The sequence below is a fragment of the Acanthochromis polyacanthus genome, chromosome 5, assembly GCF_021347895.1.
Source record: "Acanthochromis polyacanthus isolate Apoly-LR-REF ecotype Palm Island chromosome 5, KAUST_Apoly_ChrSc, whole genome shotgun sequence".
NCBI classification, from domain to species: Eukaryota; Metazoa; Chordata; class Actinopteri; family Pomacentridae; genus Acanthochromis; species Acanthochromis polyacanthus.
This window is the reverse complement of record NC_067117.1, coordinates 14,992,776-15,014,140: the sequence shown is the minus strand read 5'-3', so window position 1 is coordinate 15,014,140 and position 21,365 is coordinate 14,992,776. Positions and strand designations below refer to the sequence as shown.

The 21,365-nt window shown below is 38.8% G+C and overlaps 2 protein-coding genes across 2 annotated transcripts; both read right to left on the bottom strand.

The window, feature by feature from the left end:
* Positions 1-781: 781 nt before the first annotated feature.
* LOC110949173 (mitochondrial intermembrane space import and assembly protein 40-B-like) lies at positions 782-4,092 on the bottom strand. The gene is made up of 3 exons (XM_022191065.2): positions 3,872-4,092; positions 2,101-2,199; positions 782-1,970 (listed from the first exon to the last, which is right to left on the bottom strand). Exons 1-3 carry the CDS (start codon positions 3,891-3,893, stop codon positions 1,642-1,644), a joined length of 450 nt encoding a protein of 149 aa, XP_022046757.1. The 5' UTR covers positions 3,894-4,092; the 3' UTR covers positions 782-1,641.
* A 954-nt stretch (positions 4,093-5,046) lies between these two features.
* On the bottom strand, positions 5,047-12,556 carry sec61a1 (SEC61 translocon subunit alpha 1). Its single transcript, XM_022191064.2, has 12 exons — positions 12,420-12,556; positions 11,726-11,793; positions 11,535-11,600; positions 10,693-10,771; positions 10,471-10,602; positions 10,278-10,387; positions 9,166-9,319; positions 8,897-9,057; positions 8,608-8,805; positions 7,764-7,955; positions 7,597-7,673; positions 5,047-6,169 (listed from the first exon to the last, which is right to left on the bottom strand). The coding sequence occupies exons 1-12, from the start codon at positions 12,424-12,426 to the stop codon at positions 5,983-5,985; spliced, it is 1,431 nt and encodes a 476-aa protein (XP_022046756.1). The 5' UTR covers positions 12,427-12,556; the 3' UTR covers positions 5,047-5,982.
* Between the last annotated feature and the right edge of the window lie 8,809 nt (positions 12,557-21,365).

Sequence of the window (21,365 nt, the reverse complement as noted above, 5' to 3'; positions counted from 1 at the left end):
TCGTACAGGGACCTCCAGGGTGGAAAAGGTCGAGGTCACTTCACAGTTAACCTCTGCTGGATGCTGACGAGTCCAGTGATGTCAACACATTTATGTTTGCTGACGATGTAAACCTGAAATGTGTATATTCCAGCCCGATCTCACGAGGATTCGTGAAACTGTTACGTAAATTTTTGTTTCGGTTTCGTGCGCACCAACACGATTTCATCATGTTTTTCGTGCCGCTCACCACGAAATGCACACCAATGTATTTTAAACGGCGGACTTTTCGTGCCACCCAGAACGTATTTCAAACGAATGTGTATATTACATTTTTAGTGTAAAACCGTGGCGAATCCAACGCTATATTTTGCATGACATCGTCCCTAACCATAACCCTAACCATAACCCTAACCTAACCATAACCCTAACCATAACCCGGTGGTACACTTACCAATTTGCATAGGAATTTAAAGAATGTCCGGCGGCCGGCGGCCGCAAACGCAATCACACAAGCAGTATACGCCGATGGACAGCTTAGATCGTCATGAATCTGCCGGTATAAACCACTTTCAGATGTGATTACCACAGCGGGTTTCGTTGTGAGCAACACGAGAAACATTTCGTGGTGAGCGGCACGATAAACATGACGAAATCGTGTTGGTGCGCACGAAAAAGAAACAAAAATTTACGTAACAGTTTCACGAATCCCCGTGAGACCGTGTTGCATATTCAGGATATTTTCTGAAGGTCAACCCAAGCAGGTGGAGAATGAAACGATAAATATTTCACAAACCAAAGATAGGTTATACCTTTTATTAGAAAACTTTCAACAAATCTGTTTTAAGTCACTTCAGTCATTCCTGTGCTGCACCCAAATGGTTCAGCTGAGGTAAATGTTTTAGGTCTGTTATAAACGAGCAGAAATGCAGTCCTGGACACGCGGTAACAGTGGAAACACACTACTGAAGATAAAACATTAAATTTACTGGAACTTTACAGTCTCTGAACTTGTCTTAGTATATCACAGGATGAGCCAGTAGCACCATTTATGTTGAGACAAAGGAAGGAACAAACAAACACCATACCTCAGTGGGTGCACTAAGCTTGGTCCTGTAAACACTTGATTGAAGATTTTTTTAAAACCGTAATGAATGAACACATAGCAGGGTTGAACACTTTTAAATTTAAACACTTAACATTTTACTTGGATCCCACATTTTTTATAAGTAAACTGTTTAAATTAAAGCTGCACGTTTTTTTCTGCCACTCAATAAATATCTGCTCTCTAAACCAGATGACCTGTGTTCTCCTTTGAGGAATATTAAAAGTTTGTATTTTTTGCATTCATAATAGTGACCAATAATTCTTCGTCTTCACAGAGAATTTGTTTCAGTGCAGCAAATCAAGTGGCTTCCAACAAAACCACATACTCCTCAGTACTACTGCTGACAGAACAGTGTGTTTGTATCTTATGCCGTCAACACTGCAGCAGCTGGGAGCAAAACTACTGTTTCTGCCATTTTCCTGAAGGCTTTTTATTTATTTTTTTCAACGGTTAAAAAAACCAAAACATCAATATGCCAAAAATATATGAAAATTATTCTGGTTCCATAAAGAGATGACCACATGTGGACACGCTACACACTATGAGACTCAATATTAGCTTTCTGCTGAGCTCTCTGTGTCGGGCTGTGAGGCGTTAGAGTCCTGCTCAGAGGCAGGTGTGGAGTTTGCACCTGATTCTTCTGCAGAGTCTTGTGAGGTCTTGTTGGAGGATTTTTCATCTTCTTGTGGGTAGAGCTCTGGGTAACGCTGCATACACTCCTGCATAGCCCTGAACTGCTCCAGGCAGTCAGATCCCTTCACCTCCTCCTTACTATAGTGGAAACAGGAGAAGGCATCCTTAAATTCAGTCCCACAGGGACCGCTGGCCATACCACCCAGGCAGGGGCAGTTCCAGTTGATCTCCCCATTGGGAAGAATCAGACCTAGAATGATGGAGGAGGTTTAAATTAGTACATTGGATAATAAACTTGTATTTCTTTAAAACTCCACCAGAGCTACTATTTAGCCTGATGACAGGCTACAAAAACTCCTGCTAGCTTTACTCCTCCCCACCTCGCTCTTCATACGGGTCATTGGGATCTTCCTCCACGAGCTCAGCACTGCTGGGAGATTCGTGATCTTCTTTGGTGACAAAGATGATTTTGTCTTTACCTGTCGTGTACAACAGAAGTCATTGCAAAGGAATTGTCAGTGGAATCTGCCAAACAAGCCCTACATTGCATTTGTGTGCATGTTCCAGAGGAGATCTCAGTGATTTCTCTCAATAAATTCTGAGCTTGTTCAATGAACCAAACATACATGGTACAGATGGCTGAAACAATCAGCTGATGTATCAATTAGTCAATCAACAGAGCAGCTTCTTTGATTTAAAGATTTTCTGCTTTTCACATTATTTATATTTGAACAAGTAAACTTAACTTCTTTTAGATTTCGTTTGATATTTTGGATTGTTTGGTTGGATAAAACAATAAATCTAATGACATGGCATGTGATAGGTAACAGTGATTTTTACCCTATTTTAAGACATTTTACATACAGAACTATAAATGAGAATGGATGAGAAGATCATGGCTAAATGTTGTTCAACAACACAACTTATGAGTGGAAACATATGTAGTAAATAGAGAGTTAATTTCCCCCTGCTAAACATGAGAATGTTCTGCTTGTGATTGTTGCCAGCCAAGTCTACAATTGGACTATTTCCGTGATGGAGGACTTGGATCTATTGATAAAAGATTTTCTTTGCCGAAAATCAAGTTAACACCTTGCTATAATGTGCATGTGTTGTTCTTATATGCTGGAAGAAACATCATGAGAAAAAGAAGCAGTCAACACCATGGCTGAGTTTTTCCACCTTCAACAACGGCAGTTTTTAAAACATGGTTCAGACAGCCAGAGTTTCATTTATAACAAATCTAAGAAACCAATCCTGTTAAGTTGTGGGGACATTATTTTTCTTCAGAATACATATTTTGATGCTTTTTTCCCCCAAATAAGATTTTTTTAAAAACATGGCTTAAAATGGCTTGGACACAACACTAACAGCACACTGTCTTCTCTAGAATGTGTAGATCTATTAAGTCCTTACCTCTCTCATCATTCATCCCTCTTTACTCATTGAATTTTGAGCACACCAGCTCACCTACAACTCTGCTATTGTGCCAATATTGGAGTAACTCTGCTATAAATGTTTGACAAAGCACAAAGCAACCTGCACCCAGGAAGTCTGAATCTGTGTTTTGAGACTGTCATCAGTACACTGTGTGCTCAGTCATAACATTAACTGTGGTACGTTCAACGATGATACATGGTGTTTTAGTCTGATCGCTGTTGAGCTGAAGGTAGAAAATGTCACAGAAAACGCCAAATACAATAGATGCTGCATACATCTGTCAATTAAATGAAATGAAGAATGAAGCACAATATTTTACTTAAAAAATAGTGTGAAATGTAAATAAAGTAGGAGCATTTCAATCTAATACTTAAGCAGCGTGCTTAAACAAATGCATTGATCTACTTTCAGCTAGTGGATCACAACCTAGACAGTCATAGTAGCTTTCAGTGTGAAACATCTCCCGATGAGTAATAAATTCTGTATTTAACCTGGTCAAGGTTAAACTGTGTGATGGTTACAGGTGGCTAACACTCCTGCTCTTTCACAATGCGCAATTACACATTTTAACAGTCCAAATTCACATCTTAGCAAGAGGCTTGTTGTTACTACACTTTTTTTAACTACACCGACATCTATTTGTCATTCAGACTGAGCTAAACTTGACTGTGAGCTCTGAGAGAAGTTAGCCGGCTAGCACAGCATGGTTACCTTCCTGTCGCACCGAGCTCATTTCTTCACGCTGGAGCAGATTAAATTCCTTCTTCTGATTCACGGCAGCAGCTTTCAGCTCACCGAGGACTCTCACAGAGAAAGACTAAACAGAAATTAAACATGTGACAGGTTTCAGTCCATCACTGTCGGCTCCATCACGGACTCTGTTTCACAACTATCCTTGCGAGTCCTCTTCTTCTGCTCCAGCAGCCTTAACGCCGCGGTATTCCCTTCTGCCCCCTGCAGGTCTCACGTGTAATTACAGTCTATTTCCACTGTCATTTCACACAAAGTGGCTTTTAAAGAAAATGATAAAATTTTGCCGTTTCCCTTTTACTTTCAGAATAATGTTATACCTACAAATATATATAAAATGAAATTATTACATACATCTACACAGAATTCTTGCAAAGATGCAATAAAGATGATTTTACCAGCATAAAAATAGAAACATGTTATTTTATGTTGTTGTATGAAAGCTGCTGAACACTTGAATTTCCCTCAGGATTAGTAAAGCATTTATCTAGCTATCTATCTATGAAATGCTGTTTTGCCCTGTGTATAAAACATTTTTGAACTGTTCAACTGGTGACACATTCTCTACCACTGAGTTAATCTACAGCCAGGTGAGGCTTTAAAGGACAATGATCAGAGTGTGATCAACACACAGACACTCATTTGAATGACAATGAAAAGTCAACTTAAAATGGAGCTTTATTCACATAACACCTTGCCACAAATGACAACAGAAAGATGAGATCAGACTGCTGACATGATGGATGCTGCTTGTCAATTAGGGTCAGTCAGGATCTTAAACGTCCACAACTCCACCATTTGTCATCTGAGGAATAGTTTAAGGCAGCTCTCAATAGATGTGTGCAGCAATATGATCCTGTTCTCCAAAAAGTCCACCAACTTCTCCAGGTCCTTTAGCATAAGTGGGACAACATTCACAAGCAGCATCAACATCCTCATCGACTTTTTACATTGCTGATATGATTTGTCATTTCCAGTATATAAAAATCACCCAAATATTTCCCCAAGCATCAGCTGACTAAAGTTCACATTGAGAATTACATTACACAATGTGGCCAAAAGCCATAAAAATATGTTGACTATAAATAAGATAAATATTTTATAGACACAACAAAGGAAACCGATCAAAACTGAAAGACTTTTTCCACAAAAGTTTTTATTGAGAATGTTTCTTTATATAAGTTTGTTCTGAAATGCATTATCTTTACATATTCAAAGACTTTATCTTACACTTAAGACAAATTCAAAGTTATTCAATGAATGGCCTATGTACAGGAGATCAGAGTTGCTCTGAAAACATGATTAGTGAAAGTATACATAGAGAAGACAATTTAAAAAAAAAAACAAGAAGACCTCAGGTGGGTAATAAGAATGAATGTGACTGTGAGTTAATACTGCAGCTCCCTGGGAATGCTATACATCTAAACCACACAGACCCTGGCTATGAATGTTTTACTGGATGACTGTTCAAAAATTATCTTTTGAAGCTGGACCCCAATATGAGCTCCACATCCTCTTCTTACATAACCCTGAACAAATACAGGCTATAATACAGGGTCACAAATCCAGAACATTTACAGTACTCGACTCAGCGTCTGACAGTTCAGCTCCTGGTCCACACATTCACCTGAATGGCAGGTTAACAGAAAATAAAATAAAGCTGAAAGTAAAAGTAGAACCTAGGATAACACTAAGCACACAGCAGGCAGTTTACCGCCGTCATCCAAATCAAGTATGCCTGCATACTGAAGCGCTCGCTTCTCAGTCTGAAAAAAAAAGACCAAACTCCTGCAAGAAGCCTCTAAGTGAATCTTGCGGTGCTTTAATCTCGAGTAAGTACGGCTGAAGAGTTGTTCTTTGTGTCACTTTGGATGATATGTGGGGGAGCGAATGATGTCATCACATAGTCCCACCACCTCGCAGCGTCCGATTTCAGCTGAGATTCCTGAAGGTTCCTCGAACATCCTGAAATTGCGGAGCCGATGATGCAGGAGCTTCACATGGATGTAGAATAAATGCAAGGTTGGTGATCCTAGTAAAAGTTGGTAGACGGTGGGAGGATAATAACTTTTCTAGAAGAGCAGGGCTCCCATGCTGCCTACTTCGCTCTGTTCTTTCACAAAGATCTCAAAGTACTGGTAGATGATGGTGACGGCCAGCAGGATACCAGTGCCAGAGCCGATGGCTCCAAGGAAGTCGGCCATCACCGATAACCCGCCGATGCACAGACCACCGAAGGCAGCAGCAGTGGGAATGTACCTGAAAATCAAAGCAGGGAGATTAACATAATAGAAGAAGAATAGCAACACTTAAAACATTCATGTTTATAGTGGAGTAGTGATTAAAGGCGTAGTTCAAGATTTTCAGAAATAAACTTATTTGGGGCGCCCACATAGCTCAACGGGTTAAGTAGGCGACCTATTACAGGGACTGATCTGCGGCGCAGAGGCCCGGGTTCGATTCTTGCATGTCTTCCCCCTACTCTTCTTCTCCCCCGTTTCCTGTCTACCTTCACTGCCACTATCTAATAAAGCCGAAAAAGGCAAAAATAAAATATCAAAAAAAAAAGAAATAAACCTATTTACTTTCTTAATGGGAGCTAGATGAGAACATTAACACCATTCACAAGTTAGTCTTCTCAATAAGACTTAAGCTTAGCACGACAACTGTGAACAAGGGAAGAGTGCAAGAGTCCTGAAGGAAACTAAAACGTTCCCAAAATCCATTTCTGCAAGTGTGCACAACCAATTGAAAAAGCTGCACAAAATTGAGAATAACATTCACATTAAGAAACAAAGTCACATTCTTGACTTGTTGCTCTATTATTATTTTGTGTATTATAACATCTTCAGCCTTTCTTTGCTATTGTAAAAAGGTTTCAGTCGCACTTAAAGCTAAAATCTATTTAGGACATATAAAGTACCGGAGCATGGAGGTTCAGTTTTGATCCTGGGATCAGACTGTGTGACAAAATAATCTCATCTGAAGATGACGGTATCTTAATGACACCAGAGCAGAGCTGAAAAAATTTAAAAAGGTTACAAAATGGACCTTAAATTAAGATGACATTAAAGAAGAACCCATTCAATTAAATTCTCATTTGACACAGAGTTTGATGCAGATCAATATTTTCTGAGGCAGCAACAAATTACTTTCACTAAAAGCCTCCTCATGTTCTTTAAACCTGCTCCGGACTGGATCGATAGACGAACTAAGTAGGGTAGCACGGGTATTAACAATAACGATAACTTTGTGTGGCTTTATTGTTTCCATAAGCCCTGGCAATTTGCCAAGCAGCTAGCATCAATAATACCAGGACACTGAAACCACAGCAGCTACATGGAGTCCAGCCATCAATAGTTTTAGTTCGTACTCCTGAACCTTTTTGCTGCAGTTCATAAACATGTCTTATAGTGAAAAGAACTACCAGGATGTGCGTTTCCAAAATTGTCCAGACACATAGAGTCTAGATTTGTGAGGCTGAATTCCTTACATATTTCTCCAAACTTTACAATGCCTGCAGCATATTGCTTTGCTTTGTCCTGCTTTCTGAAGTTACCAAACAGTTAAAGTTTATTGTGACCCAACTTTTCTCACTTTGAACTTGTTTGGCTCATTATAACATGTTTGGGTTATGCAGCTGATGAGCAACAAAAACAGTCTTTAAGAATATTTTTCCACTTTACCTGTTCAGTTCATGGACCATTGAGGTTTCTCTGTGTCCCCTCATCACCATCTGCTGCTCCTTCAGCTGTTTCGCCACCTGGATGAAAACAAAGAACAGAACTGTATCACAAAGGCTCTTTGAAGTAAACCAATAACATCAGCTGAAAGGAAAGCAGTTATGACTTACATCTTTCGCAGAGGAGCCGGAGACTTCGATCCAGGTTTTGGAGAAAAAGGCGCAGGAGCCGAGCATGAAGAAAATGTAGATGAGAGCGTGGACTGGATCTTCTAGAACGGAGCCGAATGACTCAGGTGGAGAGAGGTAGTAACAGAGTCCACCGACAGGGTAGGCACGGGCCGGGCCGCCAGACGACGTGTCCTACAAACACAGCAGAAAAACGCTCCGTTATTGAAAAGATACCAAAAACATAAAGTTACTAAAGCACATCTGGAATCCAAGACGTCTCGGCCAAAAATGTCTACACAGACAAAAGACCGCTTATTGGATGGTATCTTCACCGCTGTATCATTAAAAGTCAGGTCAGTTTCATGCTTTAGTTCGATTTACAATCTGACAGAGCTGCTGTCATAAAAAGTATCAAAGAAAATGCTGCTCTGTACTAAACCTCAGAGCAAAGAGCTGAACCATCATGATAATATGACAGTGAACTCGAACATACAACCAGAATCTGTAGTTAAGCGCCTACATTCATCAAGTCTCTAGCCATGCTATCCGCTTTGCTGAGAAAAACACTGGAATAATTATGCCTTTTTAAGGAATTATGGACATTCTGACAGCAGAAATGTAATGAAGAGAAACAGTTTGAGAAATATCAGGGAGGTGAGGGCTTAAATAAAAGGCATAAAGACCAGAGACATGCCATTAAGGGTTCATTTTTAGAAGAAATGAAGTCACAGTAAAGGTATATCTATAGTAAGATGGTGACAAAATGTGCATTAGCAAGCAAGACAACAACCGAAGACAGCAAACTGAAAGTTGTGTGAAAAGCTCAGGTTAAACGTATACTTACAGACCACGTTCCAAGCAGATTAACCAGGAAATTGCCACTGAATCGTGTGGAGAGCATCTGGGAGATAACGTACAAGTTGGACACTAAGGCAGACTGCAGGATGATGGGAATGTTGGAGGTGTAGAACAGCTTGATAGGGTAGGTGTTGTACTGGCCGCGGTAGCGAGCTGACTTGATGGGCAGATCCACCCTGAATCCCTGTGAGAGGAAGCGAATGTTGAAAGAGAAAAATCATCATTCTGACCTTAAGAAGTTTCACATCTGAAATAAAGATGGGACAGCAGCTCACCTGAAAGTATATCACTACAGCAAAAACAAATACTGTGGCGATGAGGTTCATGAGGTTGGGCAGGTTCTGTCTGTAGAAAGCCTCTCTCAGAGCTCGCACTTTGTCTGTCCTTGTAGCAAGCAGGTGGAAAAGAGCAATGATTGCTCCCTCAAACTCGGTACCTTCAAACACAAAGAGTCAGAAAAATTACAAACATTTCTCTGGACTGCTATATTATCCTTTGTTTGTATAGAAATGACTTATTCATGGATCAATTTGTGGCCTCTAACCTCTTCCAGTGTTCACAGTGGTGGGGCTGAAGGCCTTCCAGACGATCGTCTCACAGATGTTTGTAGCGATGAACAGTGAGATTCCTGAACCGAGACCATAGCCCTTTTGGAGCAACTCATCCAGCAGCAGCACAATCAGACCTGCCACAAACAGCTACAGAAAAACACAACAGGTCCAGTCAGCTGGAAAAGCACTGACGCAGTCATGTGAAAATGTTTCTCTTTGCTATGAATGCACATCTCTTTGGAGCGTATCCACATCTGATTCTGACAATACTTTAGATCGTTTGGTTTTCAATGCCTTTTCTTACGATTACACCAGAACATATTTTATTTGTGAGAAAACTATTATTTTAAAGTCCAAGTCTCTGAAAAGTACATGCAGACGGAGGTGATCGGGTTTCTTTGATGAGTCACAAAGCGTTTACACAGGCAAAAATGTCAGTGTAACAGTTATCCCAGCTAAATATGTACGAGACATGCATGAGGCTGGAATTACCTGCACTGCTTGAAAATGAGGAAATATTTATTTGTCAGCTTTATCAGTGATAATAAATTATCCAAAGTCTATAGCTTATGAATGTTTACAGCTATTAGACTGAGAAGTGGCAGTTTTGAGACACTTCATTTGAACATTTTTTATAAAAGTGTTTTCTTTGGCTTTATTTGACAGGATTCATTGAGAGGCAAACAGGAAGGTAGGGCAGAAGAATGGAGGGAAGACCTGCAGCAAAGGGCTGTGAGCTGAAATCGAACCCAGGCCGCCGTGTCAGGAACTATAACCACTGTTTATGGGTCGCCTGCTCAACCAGTGGGCACGCCTATTTTGAACATTTTTTAATTTCTGGTCGCTGTGAAATTATGAACGTCTGTAATTATAAATCCCTAGTGCTTAAGGGAACTCAGGAGAAGCAAAGAAGCTTATAGTGATCTAAACTAAAACAGGATTTAATTGTAAAAACACCCAGAAGAAAAGTAGCAGTTATAATCCACATGCGTTTGTGCTTATAACACTTTAACTGCAAGCGTATACTCAAAGCTTTTTTATGTAAATGTTGTCCTAAATTAGGCAATCAGTCATGACAAATATAAGTAAATTCTCCTGTTCCTACCTGAATGATGATGAGCAGACAGATTCCAGCACCCATCTCTGACGGATCTCCATACATGCCGGTCATCACGTACACAATAGCCTGGCCAATGGTGATGATCATCCCAAACACTGCAAATATTAGCAGAGGTCAGAGAACCTAAAGATTAAAACTTTTAACACCTAAAATCACCACCTGATGAGAGTCTACTTACATTTTTGAGCCCCATTGAACAGAGCTCTGTCCTTTGGTGTGTCTCCGACCTCAATGATCTTTGCTCCTGCAAGCAGCTGCATTATCAGGCCTGAGGTGACGATAGGTGAGATACCCAGCTCCATCAGGGTACCTGGAGGGAGATATTAGAGTTAGAAGATACCAGCAGGACACCAGAGATGAATTTCTTGTTTTATTGAATATTATCCAGACAAATATGGACCTCTGTTGGAAGCCAGAATTACTCTCATCCAGTAGAAGGGATCTGCAGAGTCTGAGGACATGATGCCAAAGAGAGGAATCTAGAAGAGCAGAGTTTTAACAGTGTTGGAAAATGTTGTTGTTTTAATACATTTTGCCTCTATGAACTAGGAAGTATTTAAAATAATGCGTCTGCAGGCTCTGATTAAAGTCTTTCATTTACAACATATAACACTATTTACAAGTCTATGTCTTCAGCTTGACTGTTGGAGAATAAAGTGGACACACAGGACACAGCTTTGATATTTCAATCAGACACATTTAACTTATTGATTGATCAATAAACTATTATTCAATGAGCACACAAATACCTTATTGACAATTTTCATTAATTTAATTAAGTAAAACCTCAAAAAAAGCAAAAAAAAAAAAAAACATTGTTAAATTGCAGCTTTTCAAATAGAAATAATTGCTTGCCTTTGCACAACACATACTGTCAATAATTATCTTGGTATTTTTTGAGTGACAATCAGAAACAGAATCCATATTTGGACAACTATCCCACCATACTATCAAAGCAAATGTAAAATTCTGTAAGATTTTGAGCACAAAATTCTCATTCAAAAAATAACAGAATAGGTAATGATAATTAATTAAGCATGGTTAGAATCGTACCAATATATACAGAACATATGAATGAATCACAGCATTTCTACTGTCCTTAGTGTAAACTAATAAATATTCCAGTCAAATTTGTACTACTGTACAGAGTTAAAGATTTTATTGGTCATTTTTCTTCATAAAAGCTGACTGGAATAACCTATTTATACAAAAATACAAACCATAATTAAGAGTGACACTTACCTGGCAACACACCAGAAAGATGAAAAGAGTGATGGCAGTCCATAACACCTTTTCTCTGAACTGGATCTGTTGGTCAAACACATTAAAAGAAGCTTAGCAAGGATGCAGCTAAAATCAAAGTTAGCATAAAGCTTCCGCATTTCCACCTGTAACTGTACTATTAAAATGGACATGCGGTTAAAAATACACACCTTTCTTTCAGGTTTTTGGATCTCTGGCAGCACTGCACAGAACGGCTTGATCACCTCCAAGAATTTGACTGAAATAAAGAAAACATGAGTTGAAATAAAAGCTGGTCTTCAATGGGACGTGGCAGTGAATGGGGGGCGGACTCTGGGCAGATTTGAATGTACAATACCCAGATTGGGTGTCAAATAAAGGATTTTTGATCATAATGTTTCCTGCTGTTTTGCTAGATCTTCACGCTGTCTCTGTCCCACGTTTCTAGTAGTATTAATCAGATTGCAGCCACAGTAGATTGAAGATAACACCAGTTGTGTTATGCGTCGTCATCACTAGACTGTCAGTGTCTTTGAATGAGTGGCTAACTACAGAGCTAACAGGAGGTTTCCAGCCAACTCGACGACCGGAACGCTTCAATAACTGGACCACAGGCAGGGAATACAGCTTGCAATACTACTACCAAGAGATTACACCGTATCCACAGATAACTTCTTCCCAGAAACAGTTCGTAGCAGGCACAAAAAGTCACTATCACCAAAGCAGCGAGCTAGCATCAGCAGCTAGCCCCCTGTTATCAAAGCCAAACGCTAATACCGTTAGCTAACCAAGTTGTGTGAAAACACATCAAACCGCGATTTCAGCTTCACTACACGGACTATACACATCAGTTTCATACAACTGAGTCGCCCAAGTAATACTCACTGCCCATGTTGTCCCAGCTGTCCTCTTAAAAGCAGCTTCTCAGTGTAAATCAGATCGGAATCAGTCTCACTATGAAGCGCCGGCAGCAGGAGGAGGAGAAACTTAAGAGACACGTCACCACTACAGACCAGACGAGCAAGGGCTTAAAGAAGCACACAGTGAAACCACGACATGCAGAAAAACCATGACTTCCTGCACAACAGCAGGCTCAAACTCGCTTTAGTTCAGGGGTTCAGCATATATCAACAAGCTACTACAACATTTACTCTATTATCACCTCAATAAGCTGTCCTACACTGCAAAAACTCAAAATCTTACCAAATCTGTTTGTCTTATTTTTAGTACAAATGTTACTTCCCACTTGATTTAAGATAAATTCACTTAACAAGTGACATTTCAGCAAAGTGGAGGGACTTGTTTTAAGACAAAGCATCTTATATATCTTTTTAAGTCAAACAATCTTGAAATTATGTATAATTAACCCTCCTGTCATGCTGCGGGTCTAATTGACCCGTTTTAAAGTTTAAAAATGTGTGTGTGTGTGTGTGTGTGTGTGTGTGTGTGTGTGTGTGTGTGTGTGTATATATATATATATATATATATATTAGATGTTTAGATGTTTTTAGGATTTTTTTTATCAATTTTTCATAAATATTTACAATTTTTAGATTTTTTAAATTTTGATTTCTTGCCAAAATTCTGTGATTTTTTGTTTTTACAAAATAAAACTTTTAAGGGAAATTTTTAAGGAATTTTCTTCCTGAAGATTTTGCAATTTTTTTTTACAAATTTGAGGAATTTTTTTGCAGATTTCTTTTTTCAGACAAGGCAACAAAATTTTTTGGTGCCCGTAAATGAGGACAACAGGAGGGTTAAAACACCTAAGCTTGACAATGCTGGTAAAATATAGCTTAAAATAAGTTTTCCCAGCTAATTTTAAGATCTAAACATTTTAAATATATCTTATTTCAAGAAATCTTACCAAGCCATTTTTTCACTTGTGCTATTGGCAGATTTTTCGCTTATTTCAAGGTTAAAGTTACTTGAAATAAGTTTTTTTTTCTTGTTTTGAGAGGGGCATTTTTTTCCAGTGTATATTACACTACAGTCAGCTCATAGGTCGATTTTCCTCTGTGTGCCCTGGATATATAGAGAAACTGACAATAAAAATCTTGTATTCTATTGTTCTATTCTATTCAAGCAGCCCAATTTGATCTAAAGTGGGCCAGACCAGTAAAATCACAACATAGTAGCCTATAAATTACCAGATATTTGATTAATTGCCAATCGTATGAGCATAAACCTTTAGCCTACTAATAGTCTTCTTCTCTTCTACTCTGAGCTAAGGAACATTTACAAGCCCCAGAATGGACCCAGCAAGATGCCGTACTGTAGCTAAGCTGCCCAGTAACAAATACTTTCACCTTGAAATAATGCCCACTTATCAGTGCATTGGCAACAATACCCTAATCAATGATGTAATGTGTGACCATTAACACTTTGAGTCCATTCTGCATTAGTTTTACATATTTTCATCAGATCAGAATGTTTACATACTATAATTGCTTTTACTTAATATAATGACTTGAGTCACTATATATCATTTTTAGCCTCCCAGACCAACAGGTTGTTTTCCTTTTCCATCAATCCTTCCTGTGTGAACCTTTGCAAGTCTCCACCAGAGAGCAGCAGTAACCAGAAAATGATGAAGCTGCGTAAGGGCAGACTTGAGGACACAGTGAGGCAGTCTGACTGTCAACAAGTGCAGATCTGCACACAGAAGGAGGTTGGCAAAATAACAGGAGCAATTTACAGTGTCACAAATGCCAGGCTATTGACCTGCAATAACAATAAATCTTCCACTTGTGAAGGTGATCACATCCATAGCCATATCCATATCAAATGACAATGACACATAACAGAAACCTGCATCAACCATGAAAGTAGCACAACATAAATGTGTGGCAAAAGGTTGCGGAGAAAAACATTTAAATTGCATTTGCTCAGAAAATATCTCAGTCTCAATTCTCAGCATCTTTCTTTCTTTCTTTCTTTCTTTCTTTCTTTCTTTCTTTCTTTCTTTCTTTCTTTCTTAGATTATCAGTCAACAGTCTGTTGTAAAAACCTGGTCAAACATTTCTCCCAGGGATGAATGAGTAGGATAGTACACACTGTAGCAGAGAAAGAGCTCAGTTTTTCAGTGGAGTCCCTGACGACACACTACCTGTACTGTTGGGGCTCAAGGGAAAAGATAACTGAAAGGCTGCTCCAACAGGAAAAAAAGGCTTTTCCAAGGTTTTGTCTGTTCACAAGGAGAGCATTCATTTGGCTTTTAGACTGCAGGAGCTTTCTGATGTTTTTCCAGAGAATAAGCCAAAATATTGAACTTTAAGCTGGGACATAATATTGTAAGGACATCAAAACTAGATAAAGATCACACAGAACTGAAAAGGTCAAGAGTTCTAATCTACATTTATAGTAAAAACACAGTGATGTTCAACCCTTTGTCCCAGACGTTAATGAAAAAATACTACAAAAGCACATATGAGACTAATTAGTTCAACCAAAACTGAAGTAGGAAAGGCAATTGTGTAAAACACTTCATGTTTGTTATTCTTTGAATATGAAATTTGCAGTAAAAAAGTGCATCATTGCCTAATGTTTCGACTTTCCCATCTTTCACAACTGTGTAAACTTAGCTGATGATCTACTTTCTGCTTCCTTATGGAGTAAAAGAAAACCAGCCTGCGGAAAGCAATTTGTGACAAGTTCTCTAAAATAATCCGGCTGGCTGTCATGTATTAATATTCATTTAAATGTTTTAAATATTATTTTTGTGACTTCTTAAAAAAAATAAAACCACAAGTGTTGAATATGAGCTCTTTGTTTTGCTCAGCAGCTTTAGGTAAAATAGCGGATGTTTTATTTCAGGCTTTTTTACATGAAGAATACAAGTATGCACTATAAGTATCAGTATTAAAAGAACACACTGAAACACAGCAATGCCCTTACAACCACTGTACCTTTACTGTGTAAATAGAGATGATCTTTTGCAAAAGGTTTTATATCACATTTGTGGTACATTGAACTAAATCGACTCTCAACTACATTCATATCAACAATTTCTATTTTAAAGTGGAGTTCCACTGATTTTACTCATCAAAGTCTGTTTCTGATGTGAAAAATAAATTGCATGACAGAGAGCTAAAGAGAGCTGCTCAAAAACTAAACAGCATGTCACCTTACTCAAAAAATTTGTTTGTTTAAAATCCATTTTTCCAAAAATGCATTACAGATTACTTGTCACTTTTTAAAAAACTAATGCATCGCTTCACTTATTTACTCCTTGCACGACGTGATTTACTACACGACTGGTTACTTTTGCATTAGTCCTCAACGTCACCTGAGATGCATTGTCACTTAACTGCCATTTGACGGTGTAATGATAACCTGTACACTTTTATGATCTTTAATGATTTATTACCACTAAGGCAGCAGCAAAGTTGGAGAAAACCAGCTTAAAGAAGACTTCACAGAAAGATATTGTATACCACCAAAGCATCACAACAAAAGTAGTGGCTGTAACTGAATAGTAACTGTACTAAGATTACTGCATTTAGAGCCAGAAATGCTTCACATTACTGCATTACAGCCAGATGTAGTGCAGTTACAGTAATGCATTACTTTTGCAATTCACCACTCCTAATGCTGCACGTAAGTCAACAGTTGGCACTGAAGACTTTAAGCTTGAAAATGAAAAAAAATGTGGTCATCTTGGCTTAAAGTTGGAGGCTTAAGGACACATTAGCCCCTGCAAGCATCTAAGACTGAACTGTCAGTGGTCTCGTTGCATTGTGGGAAGTGTAGAAGGCAGATTTAGAGGAATAAAGAATGTATGGAATGAAAAATGACCATCTCTCTTCTTCTTGTGCTTTTTCAGTCTGAGTCAAAATGCACAATATCATAGAACTTAACAGATGGAGAATTCATTCATTCTTTTAAAGCATTAGACAAAAATGTGATCATTTTTGTTTTGTCTTTCCTTTCTTGTGAATCTCAAGGGGAGGTGCTCTCCAGACACGTCTCCTTGCCAGTGTGAACACAGATAAGGAAGCCAGAACAGAAAGTTACAAAAAAGGTGTTGTTTGGAAGCTGGTGTTACATAAGAGTTTCTGACTTTGTTATAACACGAAGGAATGTTAAATTCCTTTCACTGAGACTACTGCTTTTTTTTTTCCTTTTTTTGTTTCCCTTCTTTTTTTTCTCTCACATTCATCTCATTCCACGTGCTCTTCCAGACATTTTACCCTCCTCTGGTGCAACAGAGAAGCTCGGTCGGCCTGCTAACCTCCACTGTCAATTGAAACCAGGCCACTACTCGCCACACACAATCCCTTTCTGTTTCCATTAGTGGGATCAAAAGCTCCATGTTCACCTCTAATTTATGCTCTTTTGTGTGTGATTGAATTGATTTTTGTTCCTCAGTCACTGCAAATGTGTGTCAAGGAGGGGATCACGTTGGTAGAATACTTTGAATGAAAGGACTCTAAAACAGGAGGGTAGAATCAGCTGTCAGGAGTGTTTTTAAATGTCTAATATTTACAGTGACAGGTCAATACTATGTTCTCTGCCATGCTTCCACCCCGGGGCTGTGTGCTTGTTGGAGGGGGGAACAGGGGATGCGTTGACATAAGAAAGTGGGTGGGAGTAAAAAGTCACAAGATCACCATGAGACCTAGCAGTGTGAGTCACTCCCTGCTCAGCTGTCTCATCCAGCTTCTCCAGTTTTATGTTGCTGGATTTTAATGTCCCATAAAACTTCCAATAACTGATTTCAATTTGTGTTTATCGGTGGCTCTGTGAAGGCTGCGCTACTGTGAAATCAGCTCAGCATGCACTGCTCTGAATTAGCAGGTCGTCTCAGTGGTAAACACCTGATCGGATCTCTTGGTGACCCACAGACCGCTGACATTTCACTCCCTCTGTCGTACACTGTAACTGTGAGAGGTCAGAGGTTAAAGTCAGTGGGTTTAAAATGGGGGTGCATTTAATTACTCCTGTAATCCACTGCAGGGATCCAGCAGACAGAAGAGCATTGTGTCCTTGACCTCAAGCCCCAGGTTACATAAACGGTCACAGATCAACCAGCGGTAACTCCTCGCTGCAGGCCTTCTCACGCTGCATCTGAGGGCTAATGAAGAACAAAAAGGCGCTTCAGTTTTGAATAGCACTACAGGATTATAACATGATGGCATCAAATGTGTACAAGAGCTGAAGCTGGCAGTTTGAGTGTGATTTAAATACAAATCGATTTGATTAAGAGTTACAGTCACGCTAGCAGCTATTTTTTAGGGCTGCACTGTAAACACTGAGGATTAGAGCTAAATGCTAACAACATAAAGGAGGTGTCGTGTTACCCATGTTTGCTAATTTAGTTTAGTGTGTTTGCATACCAACATTGTTAGTTGTTGATTTATGGTAAAACACACAAATGTCAATCTGCTGGTTGCACAAGAGGCACAGGCGGAGATCAGTAAAGTCAGCAGCACGCATAAAATGGAAAGCATCACTGTAAAGAATAAAATTATATTCTGTTCTAAAACACTGGAAAAGAGCTTAGTTGATTAAATTTATCTTTTCCAGTTTATTTAATGTAAACATATGCATTTCTAATTTCTAGTTAATTAAACACAAAGTATCTCATTTTTGTTTTCACATCACTTTAGAAGCATAAAAAAATGTTCTTTTTACTTGAGGCATTTTGACTTAAAATGAATGAATGAACAGCTGAGAGTTCACTCAGCTTAAACTAAGTTTATAAGGAATAAAACTACCATATTAGCAAACTTCCCAGGATGCATTGTTAGAAAGTTAAAACTCTCCAGAGAGTCTTGGTTTGTGTAGTCATGTTAGAAACCTGCTGTGTGTCTTTGTTATATTAAGTTACGGTTGTTTCATTAAAATATGACAAATTCGTGAATTCAGTCACAACAACTGTAGATTTAAAATTTATCTCACTGTAACTGCAAGCAGCCATATAGATTATATTCTCACACACAGTTAACAGTGGCAAATAAAGAACTTAAAATCTTACACTTTTTGAACTTGTTTTCTCAAGTTTAGGTAATTTAGCTCAGCTAGATTTTCAGAATTCATAAAACGATTTTGAAGTAATTCATCAACTGAAGTGCATTTAATTTGAATGAACTTAAAATGATTTACAGAGCAGAAAATCCACCCAGTAGTAGCAGTAACAAGATATTTGAGTTTGGAGCCTCAGTGCCAGAAGGTTAACACCGGTGTCACAGTCAATAGATAGCTTTAATCCCTCTCAGTCTATAGAGAGAGTCAAATGAGCGCTAGAGGGTTAGAGGAAAAAGGTGATGTGGGATGTGTAGGGGTTTTTTGTTTGTTTTTTTTTTTTGTCAAGGTGGCTACGGCTACCTTCATTTTTTTTCATTTTTTTTATTTTAATTATTTAACTTTACAATACACAGTGATAATAAATAAGGCAATAGCATTACAAAATATTAATAAAAGAACAAAAAATAAAACTGAAGAATAAAAAGTAAACTGAAAAGAGAGAGAAAAAGAAAAGAAAAGAAAGAAAAAAAAAGAAAAAAAAAGAAGAAGAAAGAAGGGGAAATATATGTATACATGCATACATCACATATATACATGCCATATACATATAGATACAAACACACATGATGACAAGCATTAAGTTGTGGGATGTGTAGTTGGCCCTAAAGCTTTGTAAATAATAATAGCACCTTTAAATCTCATAGCAGCAAAATGGAAAGTGCTGTTTTTTGCTTTTGCTGTATCTCACATGGAACAGCTGTGTTCAGTTCAGCCTTCATGTCTTATGTAACCTGTTTAAAAGTTCCCTGACATTTTAGCTCTTACTGTAAACACACGACGGCCGTGTGAACCCAGCAGAGATATATAGGGTCGCATTTAAACAAAATCAACCAAAACGCGTCTAATAAAACATCTGTTTCCTGATAATAATGTTAATATGCACAAGAAGAGAGAATATAAGACGGTAGATAACAGCAGTTTCTTGAAACAACAGTCGAACAGCGCTTACATAAGATGATAGACACGGTGCTATGACTTTATCTTAACAGAATGGATAAGATTTTACTAAAATGTCAGTCAATACAAGCTGTAGAAGACTTGCTTTGTCTATCTAAAATTAAAATATTCTGCTGACAACTTCCATCGAGAGAATAAATGGACCAACATGACATGAAAGCTACTGTCAGTGCTCACTTCTATGATCCTAATTATAGTAATTTTAAGATATGGTGCTGCTGATGAATGAGAGTGTTACAAAGTGAGTGGTTCTTTTCGCTGAAACCTCCTGCATCCACCTCCTCCACTCACAGACGGTGAATCATTATAATCCATCTGTGGGCGCGAGAATCATTTCAGGGAAGGAGGCTGGTGTCAGGGCATGTATGAGATGGAAAATATATGGGAAGAGGATTAGTATAACCATGTTTTAACCAGCACAGAACCAAGACGGTTCATGAGAACGTGGTGACTGTAGTGACAAGTCACAACATAACCCCACAGGAGTTAACCGTCCTTAACGGGACTGTAGTCATCAGGCTTAATCCAGATTATTCCAGACTATTAACTGTACACTCATTGCTTTTGCTGCCTGTCTTGTCCTGTCTGGGCTATTTTTAGACCTCATACTCATGCACTTCAGCGTGGTTGCTTCAGGGAACCTGAGTGTACAGCCAGTGCTGTAATGTGCCTATGAATTTTCCGTTTCTTGTCTTTTGACCAGCTGATAAAGAGGCTTCTGTGGTGCAGCACACAAACAGGATTCACTCCGTCACATACATCACATCTTCCCATGCGTCAGCTACTCTGTCATATAAAGAAACTTTATCTTCTCAGTGGACGGCTTTACATATGAGTCTGACAGCTACAGTTAGATCTGACATATCATCAGGCTAAAGGTAGTCAGATCTGTCAGCACCACAGACACCACTCCTCCCTCTAAATGCGTTTCACAGCTCCACTCTTATTGTACTGGACTGAATTACTACTATTACTATTTGTCTACCAGTTGAAAGAAAACCCTGCGTGTAGTCAGATGAGACAGTCTAGAAAGCTCGGCCCCTGCAGCGAGAGGATCTGCTGGCGCTTTTAAGCGTGGGGGGATGTATTTCTGGTGTGGTTTGGATCCTCTGGCCTCTTCAGAAGAAAAGGTCACCACAAATCAATTCTGGTCTGCTGTAAATGCTTCTGTCACTCTGCCCTACTATGCCTCCAATACTATCATCAAAATACCAAATGGGAGAATTTCTGTTGAAAGAACAGTGAGAAACTTGAAGAACACTGATGCCAGGGAGTATTGAAGTTATTCTGAGGGCTCTTAATGGCCTAGTTGTCCACTCTGTTACTTGTCCTTCAGTTTGTAACTTATCTGTTTTTGAAAACAGACAATGCAGTGTGATTGAACAGGCAACAGGCAGTGGATTGAGTGATATAAATATATGTTTTGAACAGCTGTTGACACAATCCCTGGTGGCAGCTGGTGAGAAATGAGACAAACAGTCTGTGACACTGATAAGACGTTATACAATCCCAGTCCCATTTGCTGCTGTCCAGAAGAGATATAGTGTTGTACTGTTTTATCTCACAGCACCTCAATGTACCCATAACTACTGTGACTTTTGACCCCAGTATTCAGAGAAAGCAGAGGACGCTCTGCAGCCTTGTAGTCTTGCGTAACTGTAGCCAATTAGGTCATTAGTCTTCTATGCACACTGTAAAAAAAAGAAGAAGTTGTTTTTACAGTATAATTCCGGCAGCTGTGGTTGCCAGAAAGCTATCGTAAAGTTACGGTAAAACAATTTCTTCATTTACCATTAAGAAATGTATTGATTCTGTTGATTTCACTGTTGATAAAAAAAAATCTTC

What these genes read in the sequence shown, in the direction of transcription:
- LOC110949173 (XM_022191065.2), bottom strand. Translation starts at nt 3,893, where the DNA reads ATGAGCTCGGTGCGACAGGAAG. An exon ending in GAGCTCGGTGCGACAGGAAG is followed by an intron (nt 2,200 to 3,871) that starts GTAACCATGCTG and finishes TGTACACGACAG; the next exon opens with GTAAAGACAAAATCATCTTT. An exon ending in TGACCCGTATGAAGAGCGAG is followed by an intron (nt 1,971 to 2,100) that starts GTGGGGAGGAGT and finishes CCATCATTCTAG; the next exon opens with GTCTGATTCTTCCCAATGGG.
- sec61a1 (XM_022191064.2), bottom strand. An exon ending in GTCTGCTCATCATCATTCAG is followed by an intron (nt 9,320 to 10,277) that starts GTAGGAACAGGA and finishes GTTTTTCTGTAG; the next exon opens with CTGTTTGTGGCAGGTCTGAT. An exon ending in CTGTAGTGATATACTTTCAG is followed by an intron (nt 8,806 to 8,896) that starts GTGAGCTGCTGT and finishes TTCCTCTCACAG; the next exon opens with GGATTCAGGGTGGATCTGCC.